General features: G+C 47.9%; 1 protein-coding gene across 1 annotated transcript; it reads left to right on the top strand.

Annotated features, from left to right (window-relative positions):
- The first annotated feature begins 8292 nt into the window (after nucleotides 1-8292).
- Nucleotides 8293-14366, top strand: LOC138843882 (spermatogenesis-associated protein 31E1-like). Its single transcript, XM_070049487.1, has 4 exons — nucleotides 8293-8627; nucleotides 9642-9699; nucleotides 10251-10311; nucleotides 10586-14366. Exons 1-4 carry the CDS (start codon nucleotides 8373-8375, stop codon nucleotides 14310-14312), a joined length of 4101 nt encoding a protein of 1366 aa, XP_069905588.1. The 5' UTR covers nucleotides 8293-8372; the 3' UTR covers nucleotides 14313-14366.
- The last annotated feature ends 2561 nt before the right edge of the window (nucleotides 14367-16927 follow it).

Raw genomic sequence — 16927 nt, 5'->3', positions numbered from 1 at the left:
CTCCAACTGCTTGATTTTCTCTTCACTGGGAGAGTCTTGCAGTGTAAAACAGGACCACCCTGATTTAAAAAAAAATTACTAAAAGCTGAGATCGTTCCATCTTTACTGGCAGGGGACCAGGGTACCACCTTAGCAGTGTGAAGAGATATATAGAGAACTAAACAAAATAAGGTCTGTATTAAAACCATTATGCCATCCATGACTTAGAAGCAGCTGCCCAAACACAAAATCCTGCAGAAGAACAAGGAGGAATCTAAAGGATCATAATGCTTCTAGAGAGGCATACAAGGCTGAGTTCTCAATAAAGAAACAATCCTTTTCTGCCACTCAAGTTCAGAGAAAGTTGCATCGGTACATCTGCCTTAGTACCATTTTTTTCCCTTATGAGAATGCCTCCAGTAAAGGTAAGTGTTTAATGTGTCTGACGTGGCTGTAGTTATAATTGTGTCATGAATAGTCAAGTTACCAAATGTATTATATGGAATCCTGCAACCTGAAGAGTTAGTTCAACTGTTGCATGGGTAGGTGTTGCCTCGAATGTAGAGCAATGAGAAGTACTGGCGACAGGAGTGGTGAGATTATAATCCCAGGAAAGTCCCAAGTAGTATTCATGAGTGAAGGCTAAAGGTGGAATTCCTAGAGAAGAGACATTAGGAAAAATGACATATATAAAGGCAGAAGTATCACTTTCAAGGGGGGAAAACTGGGACAGGCATTCAGTATAGTGATGAGTAGACTACTTGGGATACCCACTCCATATCAGAGCACCTGGGTTCTAGCACCAGCACCCCACTTCCAATTCTGGCTTTGTGCTAAGGTGCACCATGGAGGCAGCAAGTAATGGCTCAAATGGTTGGGTCCATGCTACAGACACAGAAGACCTGGAATGAGTTGCTAGCTCCTGGTGTCTGCCTGGCCAAGTCCTGCCTTGTGTGGACATTTTGCAAATATCTGTCTCTATGTTTCTATGCCTTTCAAATAACTAAATATTTCTTTTAAAAAGGAAAAGCCATGGAGTTAACCTCATAATAATGATACCATCCTTGTTATCATAATTTGAATTACTGTCATTAGAAATAGAGCCTGTATCATAATTGGAGCATTCATAAATTTTTCCATAATCTAATCAAAAGAATATTGCTCATCTTGAAATTTTGGCCATGCAACCCGTGTGACAAAGCAAGGCAATAGAGTCCCTATTGTGTAAGTTCTAATAGGGTATCCCAGGTAATTTTTTATTTGGTTCCATAACCAAACAATGGTGCCTGTAGACATGTCCCTAAGCATTGTAAAGTTCATTCATGGAATATTAATAAGCAGTGACACAAATGGAATGATTAGCTGAAGTATAAAGCAAGAGGGGTCAGCTCACGGAACTTTACGTGAGATGTTAAAAGGAAATTTATTATAAAAATTATATGCAGAAGATTTGGATAGTTTTTGAAAGCAAGTAGTATACACTGGTAATGGTAAAATGAGCCCATAAATGGTGAGAAAAGGAGGAATGTGAGTACTGATTTATTTATGGGTCTGAAAACCAGTCCTGTTTTTCATCCAGGTGCTTAAATCCAATATGTAGTTGCCAAGTTCCCCTGGCCTGTATAATGATTTGGTGTTGTAGATTTCATAGTAGGGGTGGCATCACTATCTGAGGGGATTCTTTGGGGGCAGAGGCAACATCAGAACCAGAAGTTATGATATCTGATCCTAATATTACATTTGACATCACAACATCCATGAGAAAAGTGAAAAAGAAAATTAAAAAAAAGAAATTTGTGGAATGTGCATGTTCAATATATCTGAATGGGTGAGTCAGAAGGGATTCATTCAAATATTTTATGTATTTGGTGAACTGATTGTTTTCTTAATGGTTGGCATATTTGGTTAGGATTGGCTTCTTGTTTTCTTCTGATCAGATCTTGAGCCTTTTCCATAGGAAAGGCAAGAGCCCAGAGTATAATACGAATTCTATTAGGATGCAAGTAGTAAGCCCTATAGATAGCTGGCTCAAATTCTAAGAAGGACTCCTCAGAATCATATTGCTGTACATCATCTGCATGCTGAATAAGCCAGTAGTCTTCTTTGGGACAAATTAGGCCAAAGTCTAATTAGGAAGAAGGGGAACTATCCAAGAGAGATTCAATATCATTAAGTTCTGAAAGCAAATGAGAGAGCTTTGAGACATTCTGGGAATGGAAATATCCTGCCAACTGGAGTGTTGGTAGGAATTGTAGACTCATAAAGGACTTTTTCTGGAATTCTACATTCATAGGGAGAAGAAACTTCTTTGAGGAGTTATTCAATAGAGTTCAAGGGAGTCACTTCTGTTCTCCAGGTGCTCCTGGAACAGTCAGATAACCAATTGGCCCAGGCAGGAAGTAATAGGAAGCCCAGTGGTTAAATTGTATCTCCTTAGTTTGTGTTAGAAATACCTGAAAGTGATGATCATAATGATGGAGATGACAATTATGGAGGTGGTGTGGCTGTAACCAGTGATGAAGGTGGTGATGACACAGTAGATGGTGCTGTTGAAGACTTAGGCACTACTGGATCATGAGACATTGAAGCTTCAGCCAACAGAAAGAGTGATTGAGAAAGATGGATGTTCCATTGCTAGATGTGGCAAAACAGCAAATAAGCAGATACTAAAGTAAAGAAGAAAAGTAAGCAGCAGGGGATACCATGATGGCTGAAGAGGGAAAAGGCATGTGGAGTTTGATCAGGGAAAGGTAAGAGAAAAGCAGAGGAAGTGCATTCTCAGGGAAGAGTTCGAGAGAAGTTTGCAGTGGACATTCTACAGAAAGGAGAGGGCCACCATGGAGCAGTGTGGACAGTACAGACGAGCCGGGACACCAACTGTGACTCGTGCAGCCAGAGGCAGGCTGGAGGAGACACCAGGGGCTGAGAGTGAAGTGAGAGCAAACTGCGGCAGCCCATGTCACTGGTGATGTTACCTGAGGGGGAACCTTGTGGACCACATTAACTTTGAGTCTGGCCTGGAGCCCTAGTGTGGAGCAGTGTACCCACCCAACCCAGTGAAAAAAAAGCACATTTATTTCTCCCTAACCCCCACAAGGGGACCTGGCAACAGCCGGGAGAAAGCACCATCTTAATGCCAGTAGAGGCTGCAGCAGCTCTCATCCGTGTGCAATTAGGGAATTTTATCAGAGAGAGAAGCAGAGAGATAAATTCCCCACTGACTTTGAGTCTGGTCTGGAGAGTTGACAGGGAGCTTGGCACCCCCTTAGGAGTGAGAGGGGCTACCATCCCCCAGCCCCATCACAGGCTTGAGGACTCAAAGGCCAAGGCCAGGTACCCACAGGCATCTGGCTCCGGGAATGTCCCTGCTCTCCCTGTGGACAGGGCAGGCTTGTGGAACTGCGTGGATCCTCTGTGCACTGTGACTGTGGGAGCCATGCACAACATGACTGTGGGAATTCTTTGACTTCATGATAGGGCATGGGGTGAGCTCTGGGCAATCACTGTATTTGACTACAGAGGCTCAAAGAACCCTGATTGCCTGGACTGGGTCATTGTGCAGGGTTTTGTGCTCACACAGAGGACCGGACAAATCCTTTGTGTGCTTCCTGGGCCTGTGTGGGTGGATGTTGTAGCTACTGTGAGCTAATAATCCCTGGTATTGATCAACTTGAAGAGTGCAGGAGACACTGATATTATGCCAACAGTTGTGATCGTACCCTCCCCTTGCCACACCCAACTTGGGTGTCACTCTGGATTCTCACTCCACCCTTGATCACTGAGCAGAGTTCCCAGGCTCCACCCAGCACATGACTCTGGATATCTACTGGGAAAGCAGACACTCCACTAAGCCACAGAGGCATCCTTCACAGATAAAAGCCAGCAGAGGAGAAAACCAATAAGCGTTTCCAGAAATTCCTAAAAATAGATGCAGAACTACAAGAAAAAAGAACAAAAAAGACACTATGACTGCCAAAAAGAACACAAAAACACTTAAGTATAAGAATATGAAGACAACAAGATAGATGAAATGCCTGAAAATTAATTCAAAAGGTTGATCATAAAATTACCCGGAAACACAAGGAAACAAATTCAAGAGATAAAGAAATCCATACATGGGGCCCATGGTGTGGTGTAGCAGGTAAAGCTGCTGCCTGCAGTGCCAGCATCCCATATGGGCACTGGTTTGAGTCCTGGCTGTTCTACCTCCAGTCCAGCTCCCTGCTGTGGCCTGGGAAAGCAGTAGAAGATGGCCCAAGTGCTTGGGCCCCTGCACCCACATGGGAGACCCGGAAGAAGCTCCTGGCTCCTGGCTTTTGATCAGCGCAGCTCTGGCCATTGTGGCCATCTGGGGAGTGAACCAGTGGATGAAAGACCTCTCTCTCTCTCTGCCTCTCCTTCTCCCTCTGTAGCTCTTTTAAGTAAATAAAAATCTTTAGAAAAAGAAATCCATACATAATATTAATGAAAAATTTTGCAGAGATATTAATAGAAATCAAACAAATATTAGAAATTAAGAATTCAATATGTCAAATAGAAAATACAGTGGAGAGCATCAACAACAGACTTGGTGAGGCAGAAGAAATATCTGAGCTAGAAGGCAAATCCTTAGAAATATCTCAGTCAGAAAAAAAAAGAAGAAAGAAAAATTTAGGAAAACTGAAAATAGTGTTCAAGATTTATGGGATGATATCAAATAACCAAATGTACATGTCTAAGGAATTCTTGAAGGCATGGAAAGAGAGAATGAATTAGAAGGCCTATTCAGTGAAATAATAGCAGAAAAATTCCCTAATTTGGAGAAAGAAAGGGACCATTCAAGTACAGGAAGCACATAGAACGCCTAATAGATGTGATTAGAAAAGATCTTTTTTTTAAAGAATTATTTATTTATTTGAAAGTCAGAGTTACACAGAGAGAGGAGTGGGAGAGAGAGAGAGAGAGAGAGAGAGAGGTCTTCTGGCTACTGGTTCACTCCCCAGATGGCTGCAACAGCCAGAGCTGAGCTGATCTGAAGTCAGGAGCTAAAAGCTTCTTCTGGGTCTCCCACATGTGTGCAGGGGCCCAAGGACTTGGGTCATTTTCTACTGCTTTCCCAGGCCCTAGCAGAGAGCTGGATTGGAAGAGTAGCAACCAGGACTAGAACCGGCACCCATATGGGATGCCGACACTTCAGGCCAGGGCATTAACCCACTGTACCACAGCACCAACCCCTAGAAAAGATCTTCACCACAACATATTATAGTCAAACTTTCAACCTTAAAACATAAAAGATTCTAAAATGTGCTCACGAGAAACACAAGGTTACCTTCAGAGGATTTCCCAAGTAGATAGATGAACAGCTGATTTCTCATCAGAAACCCAACAGACTAATAGAGAATGGAGAGATACAGTCCAAGTCCTAAAATAAAGAAACTGTCAACCCAGAATACTACCCAGAAAAGCTCTCGTGTATAAATGAAGGTGAAATGAACATCTTCGAAAACAAGCACAAATTGAATTTTTACCACTTATTTTGCTTTATAGATGAGTCATAAGAATAATGATGACTAAGAGACTACTGGAACTCGAAAAAGAGTTTGGTAAAGTGGCAGGATATAAAATTAACACACAAAAATCAATAGCCTTTGTAAACATAGACAATGCCATGGCTGAGAAAGAACTTCTAGGATCAAATCCGATTCACAATAGCTACAAAAAAATTAAACACCTTGGAATAAATTTAGCCAGAGAGGTCAAAGATCTCTAGGATGAAAATTACCAAGCGTTAAAGAAAGAAATAGAAGAAGACACAAAAAATGGAAAAGTTTTCCATGTTTGTGAATTGGAAGAATTAATGTTATCAAATTTTCCATACTACCAAAAGCAATTTACAGGTCCAATGCAATCCCAATCGAAATACCAATGACATGCTTCTCAGATCTAGAAATAATGATGCTAAAATTCATATGGAACACAAGAGACCCTGAATAGCTAAAGTAATCTCATACAACAACAAAACAAAGCTGGAGGCACCATAATACCTGATTTCAAGACATACTACAGGGAAGTTATAATCAAACAACCTGATACTGGCAATAAATAGATGGGCAGATCAATGGATCAGAATATAAACCGGAGAAATCAATCCATGCATCTACAACCAACTTATCTTTGACAAAGGAGCTAAAAATCAATCCCTGGAGCAAGGACAATCTCTTCAACAAATGGTGTTGGGAAAATTGGATCTCCCCATGAAGAAATATGAAACAAAGCCCCTCCCTACCTTACACCTTACACAAAAATCCACTCAAAATGAATCAAGGACCTAAATCTATGGCTTGATACCATAAAATTACTAGAGAACATTTGAGAAACTTTGCAAGACATTGGCATAGGCAAAGACTTGGAAAACACCCAGAGGCACAGGAAATCAAAACAAAAATAGACAAATAAGATTACATCAAGCTGAGAAGCTTCTGCACTGCAAAGGAAACACTCAGCAAATTGAAGAGGCAATCAATAGAATGGGAGAAAATATTTACAAACTATGCAACTGATAAAGGATTAATATCCAGAATCTACAAAGAGCTTAAGAAACTCAATGACAACAAAACAAACAACCCAGTTAAGAAATGGGCAAAGGACTTGAACAAGCATTTTTCAAAAGAAAAAATTTAAGTGGGCAACAGACATGTGAGAAAACTGCTCAGGATCACTAGCCATCAGGGAAATGCAAATTAAAACCACAATGAGGTCTCACCTTACCCCAGTTAGGCAAATATCACCTTAGAAATGTTTGGACATGTTGAGAACTTATGTCTCTTTAGGGCACCATAATACCCCTTTATTAAAGAATATGGGCACAAAATCAAGTACTTGGTTCTCTGGTCTTTCCTCTTGGATACCTAATGCATTGAGGTCCTTCTTGTCAGTTATTCTCCATTCAATCCTCTTGGAGGTAATGGTGACTTACACCTGTACTGATTAGTAATCTGCTGTGTTCCCATTCTATGTAAATACATGCAAAGCATTAGAAACTCAACTAGAGTCATAGCAAAGACAAGTTGAAACGTTTCATTTCTAGAGCCTCCTGCATTGCTCCTAAGTCAACTGGAAGTAGTCAGAGTGGAGTTGAAGCTCCTGTGACACAGATATGGAATGAAGGATTGACAGCAAAGAACTATCTTTCCTTTTCATATTCTGATGAATAAAAAGCAGACTACTAAGCTTGCAACAGCCTAAAATGTTCAAACAGATCTACGATGCTTGCTTATGAATTCCAGAAACTGGCTCTGAGAAAGCCAGCTGAAGTTGTAGAGTTATCTGGTCCTCCCTGGCCAGCCTGACTGTGGGTTTGAATTTAATGGAATGTAAAAAGTGAAAAAGTGTCTAAGAGCATAGTGAGCATGGGTTATATGCTGGGTGGGCTTCATTCCAATTAATGAAATACTGGAATCTCTTAACACAATAGTTTGCCTATTTCAGATCCCAGCCAAATAATGTCTTGTAGCTACTTATTTTTGCAGAATATGCTGTTATTCCCTCCTCTTAGTAAAATCAAGCCATCAAGCAAGTTTCCCAGGGAACTATGCAGATGACTGAGATACTGTTAGACCTGCAACCCACTGCAGCATCTCACTCAGCATCCCACCCCCTTTACAACCTCCCTAAAAGCTCAGACCATTCTCCCTAGCCATGACAGTAGTTCTTAATATTATCAGCTCTTGTCCTCATCTATCAATAGATTAAACTTTATCTTTCCTTTACCCTCAAGCCTTGTCCTTGTTATTTTGATTCAGCACCGAGGACAGGGACCAAGCTTGCAGTAAATGACAAACTGAGGTCTGGATCTCACAGTTCCTCTCACCACACTAAGGATCCATACGCTAGCTCACATGAACACATTCCTGGCTTCTGGGGTGGCACATACATTTCTACACTTTGAAGGGTGAGGAATGTATTTAGGGTGGAGTAAGAAGAAATGGAATCAAGACATCATGAGGAATTGCTTAATTTTTCAATTTGAAAAAGTGAACTGGTTTATAAAAATCTATAGACAGCAAGTCCATTAGTATTCACGCAGCTTTCTAACTCCAAAAGTATAAATGCTACTACCATAAACTTATCTATTGGAGGGTTAGTTATTTTCATTGGTCAGTTCAAGTCAAGATTTTAAGGATAAAGGAAGCAGATAATATCTGGACTCTGGTGGAAAGAATAGAAAATCTACAAAGGTTTATCTCTGACAGATTGAGCAGGTGGAATCTAGAAAGAAGAATCTAGAGGGCCTATGAAAGTGGAGGTATCTACTAGGCTGGATAGTGGGGGAGGGGCTGTGGCCAACCTCTTCCTTTCCTTGTCCCCACCCCTGCCTCCATAGCCCTTTGTGATGAGGAGGCCACAGTTCTGTGATGCGGGCCTGGGCCCACTTCCTTCTGCCAAAGGGAATGCCCAGGGTTCAGTTGCCTGAGCGAAAGACTTGGAGGATGGAATATCAACTTGCTCCTCGGAAAAGCATTTGTGCAATGTGGCAGAGCCCCAGCTGCACCTCCTGGGGAGCAGACATCATCCTGGTCTTCCTGTGTGGCCTGGGCCTCTTCCTCCTGTCATTCGTCCACAGCACTCCACCCTCACCACCTCCTAAGAGAAAGGGGACCATCAGGAAGGTAAGGAGCCCTTGGCCAGAACCCAACAGACAAGGGTTTTCTCTGTTTTCTTCTCTTATTTCTCTGTTTCCAAACCAACCAGACAGACTCCTGAGATGGGAAAAATCTCAGGACAGAACATCATCCTTCATGGCAGGAGTGAGGCTGGAACTAGGATTTCTGTGTGAAGCTCTCAGGCCATTCCTGTGGGTGTGGGAGAGCACCAGGGCAAAATCGGACCCTGACTCAGCAGCCGGTGTCCCCATGACTCAGAGAATTGAGATCCCTTGCGGCAGAGGGGAAGTCATGGGCTCTGAACCCAGGTTCATAAGTCGTCTTCTTGGAATGGGTGTCCCAGGGCCAGGCTTTTCATGATGTTTGGGCTGACCTGAGAGCTCTGCTGAGAAGTGAGAAGCTCCATTCAGGGCCTAGAGTCACCCCTGGCCCCAGGCCTCAGGCTCCTCCATGGCAGCTCACATGCATGGTAGAACTGAGTCTGTCTCCTCAGCACAGGAACAGTGAATACAGGAATTCATGACAGATCTCACACAGAACACGCATCCCTCTGTGTACTTTTCAAAGATGAAAAACAAAATCTTTGTCCTACTTTAAAAATGAATAATTGGTGGGTATTTGGTTTAGTGCCTGCACCCTATGTAAGAATGGCTGGGTTTAAGACTGGCTCTAGTGCTGATTACAGCTTCCTTTTAATAAACACCTATGTGGGAAGCAGGGTTGGCTTAAGTGGTTGGGTCCTTACCCCAGGGAATAGACTTGGATTTAGCTCCCATTCCTAGCTTTGGCCGGGTTTGGACAATTCTAGGCATTTGAGAAGGTGAACCAGCAGATGAGAACTCTGCCTGTCTCTTTCTCTGTCCTCTGCCACTCCAACAAATATCTTTTTGGAATGAGTAGAAACAACGAAAAGAATACAGGACATCCTTAGTGTTATTCATGAGCACTGATTTCCTGCAGCATTTCTGGGGAGAGGAGACAGGATTGGATCCTAGATCCTCTTTCTTCCTTGTCTCTCAGGGTCAAGTGCAGACATGGAGGAAGACCAGAAACAAGAAAAAGAGTGCAACTCTGAAAGGTAAGGCTCTGCCCTTCCACCAGGAGGCACCACAGGGGACTTGATCTCGCTAGTCCATGGGGGACCAGAGCCACATTTTGAGTATGTCAGCGACAGATGCCTGACAGAGAGGCTCCTGGGAAGGAAATCAGCACCAGGAATCCTCGGGATCCTGCTGGTAAGGAAGCCATGGCAAGCAGGAAATGAGTGTTGCCCAGTAGGGGGCACTGTGGGCTGCAGTGGACCAACACTGCCTGCATCTGGAGTGGAGCTGTGGACAGGTGCTTCACGCTTAAGGGCTGACTCCTCTTTGAGATGAGCCCCTCCTTTCTCCCCCACAGTGCAGTGGTGAGGACCCCAGAGGGTGACGGATGTGGAGTCACTTTGTGAATACTAGTGCACAGTCCCATGTGCACTGCTGGCACTGCCTGGGGTCCTGGGGTTGGACACTGATGCTTGGGTTCTGGAGTCTAATCTCCCAGGGCTCATCTGAAAGGGACATTCTATTCCACCTCCTGGAAGAATCCCAGACCCCTCCCTTCTGCACCCTAACCCAGTCTCCTGGTTTCCAGCCTGCAGAGACTGCCTGGAAGAACTGAAGGAGGCTCGAGGGCTCGTTTCCCTTCTGCAAAGGTGAGGAGGTTTCTGCTGTGGTCCATGTCCTTATCCTGCCAGACCCTAGGATATGACCCCCATCCTGGGATTGCACTGGGAAGGGGAGGCCACAGGATGGGGACCATATGTGACTAAAGCCCTGGGATAAGGAAAAGAAAGCTCTGTGAAGTCAGGGCCTGGGACAGAGAAGGGCCGTGCACACAGGTGCCCAAACTCCCCAGGATCCATAGCTCATTGGCTATGCCAGTCCCATCTGCTCCCGGCTGCATCATGTGCCTCCTGTCTCCTGCAGCCACCTGGGAAAGCTCCCTGACAACAGCGCTTCTCACCTTCTGTGTCGGGACCTCCAGGGAGATGAACGCAATCCAGCCCCTGCTGGGGGCCACCAGCCTCATGGGGAGCCCGAGGAAGATGCTTCTCCTGTCACCTCGTCCCCACTGCCTTCCCCGGCTCTGCTGACCCAGCACCCTCCTCCCCCGGCCTCCCGCCCGTCAGAAGGACCTCAACAAGTGCAGTCCGACGTGAAGAGCAACCCGGCAGGCCCGGCCCCAGACAGCGCCCCTCCAGGTAACTCCTGCTTGGCCTCTCTCGGCACGGCCACCTCGGGCTTGGACCGCGTAAGCGGCTCCATTGCATTCTTCTCCTGGTGGTGGCCGACCGCCAAGGCCTTGCTCCTGTTCACCTCACCACATGGCAGAGGCCGGCAAGAGCCTCTTTCCCAGCACCCACCAGAGGCCTCGCCCTGGGGAGACGCCGCACGCGGGCAGGCAGAGGCTGGCGGCCCTCCTTTCATCAGCCCTGATGGCCAGAGGCTGCTAGAAATCCTCATCTCCAGGAGAGCAGGCCTGATGCTGAAGGCAGAAGAGAAGACGGGGTCCCTGCTGGGCCAGATGCGCCCAGGCTGCCTCCTGAGTTCTCTGGGGGCTCTCTTGAGGTCCCTGAGCAGCAAGCAGGCCAGCAGCGCCCCACAGCTCTTCTGGAGACCACGGCACCAATGCACACAGCTGCAGGGGCCTCCGCGGCTCTCTGCCCCCCAGGTCTTTGGGGACCACTTAGAGAAGAAATGTAGCCAGCTCTTCTGGGGCCTCCCCTCTCTGCACAGCGAGTCACTAGTGGCTACGGCCTGGGTCTCTAAGGGGCCCACCCTTTCAAGAGCTCCCACGGTTAGGTTCAATGTTGATGTTAGTTCTTCTCCAGTTCAAACTCAGTCCTCAGACCCTCCACAGCTTTCCCAGGCTCAGCCCTTGCCCCCTAACCCTTTGGCCCAACCCCAATCTTTGACCGAAAACTTCCCCTTTCGTCTAGTTCAGGTCCATACCCAGCCCCAGCTCCCTTGCTCTTTCCCAAGCCTACCAAGCCCCTCCCTACACAAGGGTAGGACCTGTAGATCGTCCTGCCCCACCTCCCAGGATAAGGCTCGCTCTATCATCCCAACTGACAATCAAGAAATGGATTGGCCTTTGCAGATGCCACTACAACGGAAGTGGGCTGCTCGCTCTTTTCTCCAAAACCCTCAAGAAGGTGCTGGCCAACCCACACCCAGCCTCCCCCAGGGCAGCTGGGCCTCCCAAACCTGCCAGTGCGAGGCAAATAACAGGTGTGACTCATGTCAGTCCTCCCAGCCCTCTGAAACCGCAGATAAAAGAAACAAGGCTGTGCAGGAAATGGGGTCTGTGTTCCCTCGAAGACACTCCAGGAAGTATGCAGTGAGATCCCACCTGGATAAACCAAGCAAGGATCTGGAGCAAGATCGGTACAAACAACAGCATGCATCCCACATTCAGACAACCAGCTCTGTGAAGGTTCTGGAAGATAACAGGAGGTCAGACAGTGATTTGAACAGACCCAGGAAGTGGTACTACGAAGACTGCAAACTTAGGAGCCCAGACAAGAAGCATCTTAGAAAAACCCTGAAAGCCCATTTGGACAAGAAGTTGAGGCAAATCAAGGAGGACAGGATTCCCGTGAGAGTGCGCCGGTCCTGGATTTCTGCAAGCCTTGCCCTTCCCAAGTCTGACGCCCACACAAAATCCAGAAATCTACTGGCCTTGAAGGGGCAGCACTCCGGCGTGAACACGTCCCAGGAACTTGACTTCCTCGACCCCCTCACTCGACACATGTTGGAAGCACACATTAAAAGGCTTTGGGCGCAGCATCGGTGGGGCCTCGAGCACCTCCAGAACCTTGAGCCCCTAAACGTCAACTCAGATGCAGCTCAGGTTTTACTCCACCCACAGTGCACCTCGCCCTCCTCCGTTGCCGGTAAGTCTGAGGCCAGTGTGAGAGCCAACACGGCCAGGTTCCTGGGAGACCCTCAGAAAGGCGCAAGGGAGAAGATGATGGGAAAAAAATCAGTTCCACCCCTGGAGAAGCCCTTCCCTGCACCTTCACCTGCATGTAAGGAAGTCCGGAGGGCTCTGGGAAGGAACGTGTCCTGCAGCACCAGTGGTTTCTCGGAGGTCCCTAGGACAAGGCAGGAGGCCATGCCTCTTACGGAGCCTCCCGCTTCCAGCTGGCTTGGCAGAGTCCAGCAGAGCAAGACCGAGCAAGGAACTGGGAAAGGCAGCTCGGAGGTGAGATCAAGTGCAGCAGTGGCCAGGGATGAGCCCCAGCAGGAGAGCAGGGTCCTGGCCTCACCAGACCCCAGCCAATTGCAGAAGATCAAAAGAAGCTCCCAGCCCGCAAAGGCTAAAGAAACCAGGGAGGCTTCGGAGGACCAGAAGCACTCTGCTTGGGAAGTCACTGTGGGAGCCAGCGTGAAGACGTTCTCCCAGACCATTGACGTGAGTCTCAGTTTCAAGTCTCAGGGGACCGGTAAGTGCCCCCGACCCATGAGGACTGCAGCTGGCTGCACTGCAGGACAGGCAGGCCAAAGATCGCAGGTTGTCAATGAGGTTGAGGTCAAAGTGCAGTTGGATGCAGAGAGGCAGCCTCAAGGCCAGGTCGCTGGCATCAAGCACCGGGACCGCAGCCCCAAGGTGCTCCCCACCGCAGACATCTCAGCCTCTCAGGCCTCTTGGACCACTTCCCAGAGAACATCCAGTAGCAATGACTCAGCATCCCCGGGGCTTCCTGACCATCCATCGAATGCAAGGAGCAGCCAGGTGCAGCAGCAGCCTAGAATCTCAAAAAGCAAGGCCCAGTGCAAGAGTGAGAGCAACATAAGTCCTTCCGACAGGAGAGAAGTGTCTGGGAGGCCCGACCCTGTACAGCGGGAAGAGAGAGCAGTAGGACCAAGGGCCTCCTGGGCCCACGGCACGGCCCACCCTGCCTGGGATAGGGAAACAGGAGACACCCTGGGGGACGAGTCCTCACCATTCCTGACAAAGAAGGGACAGGCACCCCCAGAAAGCCACAAGGAACACAGAACAAGGCCATTCGTGCAGTGTCCTAACCCCATCAAAAAGGGCACAGGGCGGAGAGACACCCTTCCAGGAGGCAGGCCTGCATCAGCCACCGCCTGGGACCAGGGATCACGCGTGGGCAGGACGTGCATGGAGAGGAGAGACGCCGAGGCCCAGGCGGTCATAACGGTTGTGGGCAAGATCATGTTGGACCACCTGGGGCTTCCACATGGACGTGGCATCTCAGAGATAGACTGGTACACAGTGGAACGCCAGGCCCCGCTGCGGGAGCGTTCCTGCTACCACAGGGGTCCTTCCTACACACAGCAAAGCAGAGCAGGCACAGACACAGCCTTTGGTCACCAGGCCACCCCTCAGGGCCTCAGCTGTCCTGTCAAGAGCAGGTGGCTCAGAGACAGGGGCAGCAACTGGGTCTCCCCACCCAGGGAGCCTGCGTGCCACTCCAGCCCAGGCCAGCACCGACCGAGGGTGACAGGTGACTGGGGTCGGCCTGTCCACTGCCCCAGGAACTGCCTTCTTCAAAGAGGTGCCTCCTCTCCTCACACACAGCATGCTTCTCAAGGCTATCCCAGTGGGAAAAGCTTTCTCTCAGAAAAACGCCAGTTTCTGCAGAGAAAACCCGCTCAGTCTTTTGTCCCCACATCTTTTATGTGACAATGGCTCCTTTCTACAAAGATATGCATTCCTCCCCAATACACGTGTCTTCTCATCACAGGCGTGGCTTCTGTCTGTGCTGTGCCGTGCACGGGCATAGGGAGTGGTCAGCTGCTGTCCCTGAGTGTGGCTTCGAGAAGGGACAGGGCACGGAGGGAGTCTGACACTGGTGGTGCAGACCCAGCCTCACCCCAGCTTCCCTCACTGCGCCTTGACAACGTGGCAGTGTCACCCATCCCAGCCTCTGCCTCCCCGCTCTCTAGAGGAGCAGCAAACACAGGACCTGCAGCTTCTATGCATGGCTGGGAGCCACAGGACAGCTGCTGGGGCCATGCTGCCCCTGCCCATGGTTTTGCCCATGTGGGAGACAAATTGAGATAATAAAAGCCAGGAAGGAGGCAGAGACACGAGGGTGCTGGGAACAAGGGGCCTTTGCCACCCTAGAGACAGTCTCAGACCTAGAAGGAAGAGACCCGAGGGCCAACTGGCTTCTCCTGTGCCAGAACCTCTGGCCCACCTGCTCTACCTCCAGACCACAGGCCTGGAGAAGCTCCCTTTAGGTCAACACAGAGGCCCAGACTCAAGAGGAAGCACAGCCTCACATAGGGAAGATGAATTCCTAGCAGCCTATTTCAGAAGCTTGCTCAAAATCGCCTCTTGAATTCCTGAAGGATGAGTTGACAACAGAGGGGAAACCAGGTCTAGGGAGCTCTGATGCGTCCCATGTCCTGGGGGGCCTGACACCTTGACACCAGGACTTCTCTTGGACAGAGGTGGGAACATAGACGTCCGCAGGGCTGTGGATACACTGAGTCTTGGGGCGGGGGAGCGGGCCGAGACCCATAGTGCTTTCCTGCACGAGTCCTGTCTGGGCCCCATGACTGACAGGCAGCCTCCAGGCTGTGTTCAGCAGCAAGAGCAGAGCTTGGACCTGGGAGGGGCTGGGCTGTGAGGCCCAAACAGCCTGCTCCCTGGAAGCAAGATATATAGACCCTGAAAGGCAGGTTCTGGGATGTGGCAAAACTGGATGAGGATTCCAGGGCTCATTCAGGCAAAGATAGCGACATCGAGGGAACTGCATGAAACAGGTGGCAGCAACACCTGCTTAGCCTTGCCTAACTTCAATATGATCGGAACACTTATCAGCCTGCAGTTGGACAAAACCGTCTAGCACTAAAACTGTTCCATAATCAAGTGCTGACTGCCACATGTAATTTGTTGCATACTGTACTGCAAGGGACAAGCAGGGAGCTTGTATGTATGGATTTGCTTGTGCACCATTGTTAGATCAACGCATTGCAAAGCTGAGTTGTCTGTGTTCTCCCCTGAGTAGGAGGACAAGGAAGACTCTCAGTGGAAGTGGGAGGCTCAGAGGAGCAGCCCTGGGAGAGGGAACCCAGCTGTGGGTGCGAAAACACCTGCGCTGCCTATGGGCTCCTGCAGTGTATGGGGCACTGAACTAAGCTGCATTACAAGAAGAGGATTATCACATTTTACATATAAAGTACCCCAGGACCAAACACAAAACCTAAATGGCACCAACATTTTGAATTGAAAAATCCTCTGAAGTCCAAACCGTGTCCAGTTCCAACATGATACCAGAAATGTGAAATTCCACACTCACTTGCCCTCGTGTGATAGGTAGCAGTCAAATCACAGGCACACTAAAAATTTTCTACAAAATGACCTTAGTGACCTTCAGTCCGTGTGTATAAGGTGCATACAAAACATAAACACATGTCCTATTTATTTACCTTCCATCCCTAAATATCTCACTATGTATGTATAAAGTCTCCAGAAACTGAATGCAAAAAGCTTTCGTGCCAAGAATCCAGGTAAGAAATACTTAACCTGTACAGCTGTCAGAGGCCTTGCCTGGGCTCAGTGTCCAGAGTTGTTATTGGGGTCAGCCACATATGCCTGGGGGTTGCGTACGACTGACCTTAACTGCTCAGAATCCAGATTCTTCTCCCTGAGGTCAAACTGACAAACAGAGCCCAGGCCCCCAGCTGATCCAAAACCAGGTGATGTCCCTGAGGCCCATCTTAGGTGACCGATCTGGCATGGTCCTTGGCCTCAGTCAAGCAGGATAGTCCAGGGCTTCAAGGTTTTCTTCCAGGTGCCAGGCAACGGCCCCACCTTCCTGTGGGGTGGGCAGGTTTGATAACCCTAAGCTCAGCAAGTTAGCCTTTCACTTCACCCTGCAGCCCACTGCGTCACTGCCATCCAAATACATTGGAAAGCAAAGTCTTGTTTATTGGCTCCTGCAGTGTATGGGGCACTGAGCTAAGGGATTTGCACCAAGGGTTTGGCTTGTTTACAGAAAATGAAAACAATGGAAGGATTAGAATCATTATAAACTATGCAATATGTTTAGGCATAGCTATAACTACATACAAATAACCTTTACATGGCTGAAGGCCGTGTAACCTTTTAATTACAAATGTTGCCTCCAGAGAAAGACAACTTGGGTTTTCTCTAGTCTTGCTCTACATTTTCTCCCTTTTTAATTGAATGTGGATAAGGTTTTGTCCACATGAAAAGCAGCTAAAGATTTGCTTAGAAAATTCCCATACTGTGGTATCCTGCTTTCCTAAGCCCCTGCTGTGTCTCTA

Source organism: Oryctolagus cuniculus, chromosome 1 (assembly GCF_964237555.1).
Source record: "Oryctolagus cuniculus chromosome 1, mOryCun1.1, whole genome shotgun sequence".
NCBI lineage: Eukaryota > Metazoa > Chordata > Mammalia > Lagomorpha > Leporidae > Oryctolagus > Oryctolagus cuniculus.
Note: the sequence above shows the minus strand (reverse complement) of the source record. Positions and strands in the feature narration are given on the sequence as shown.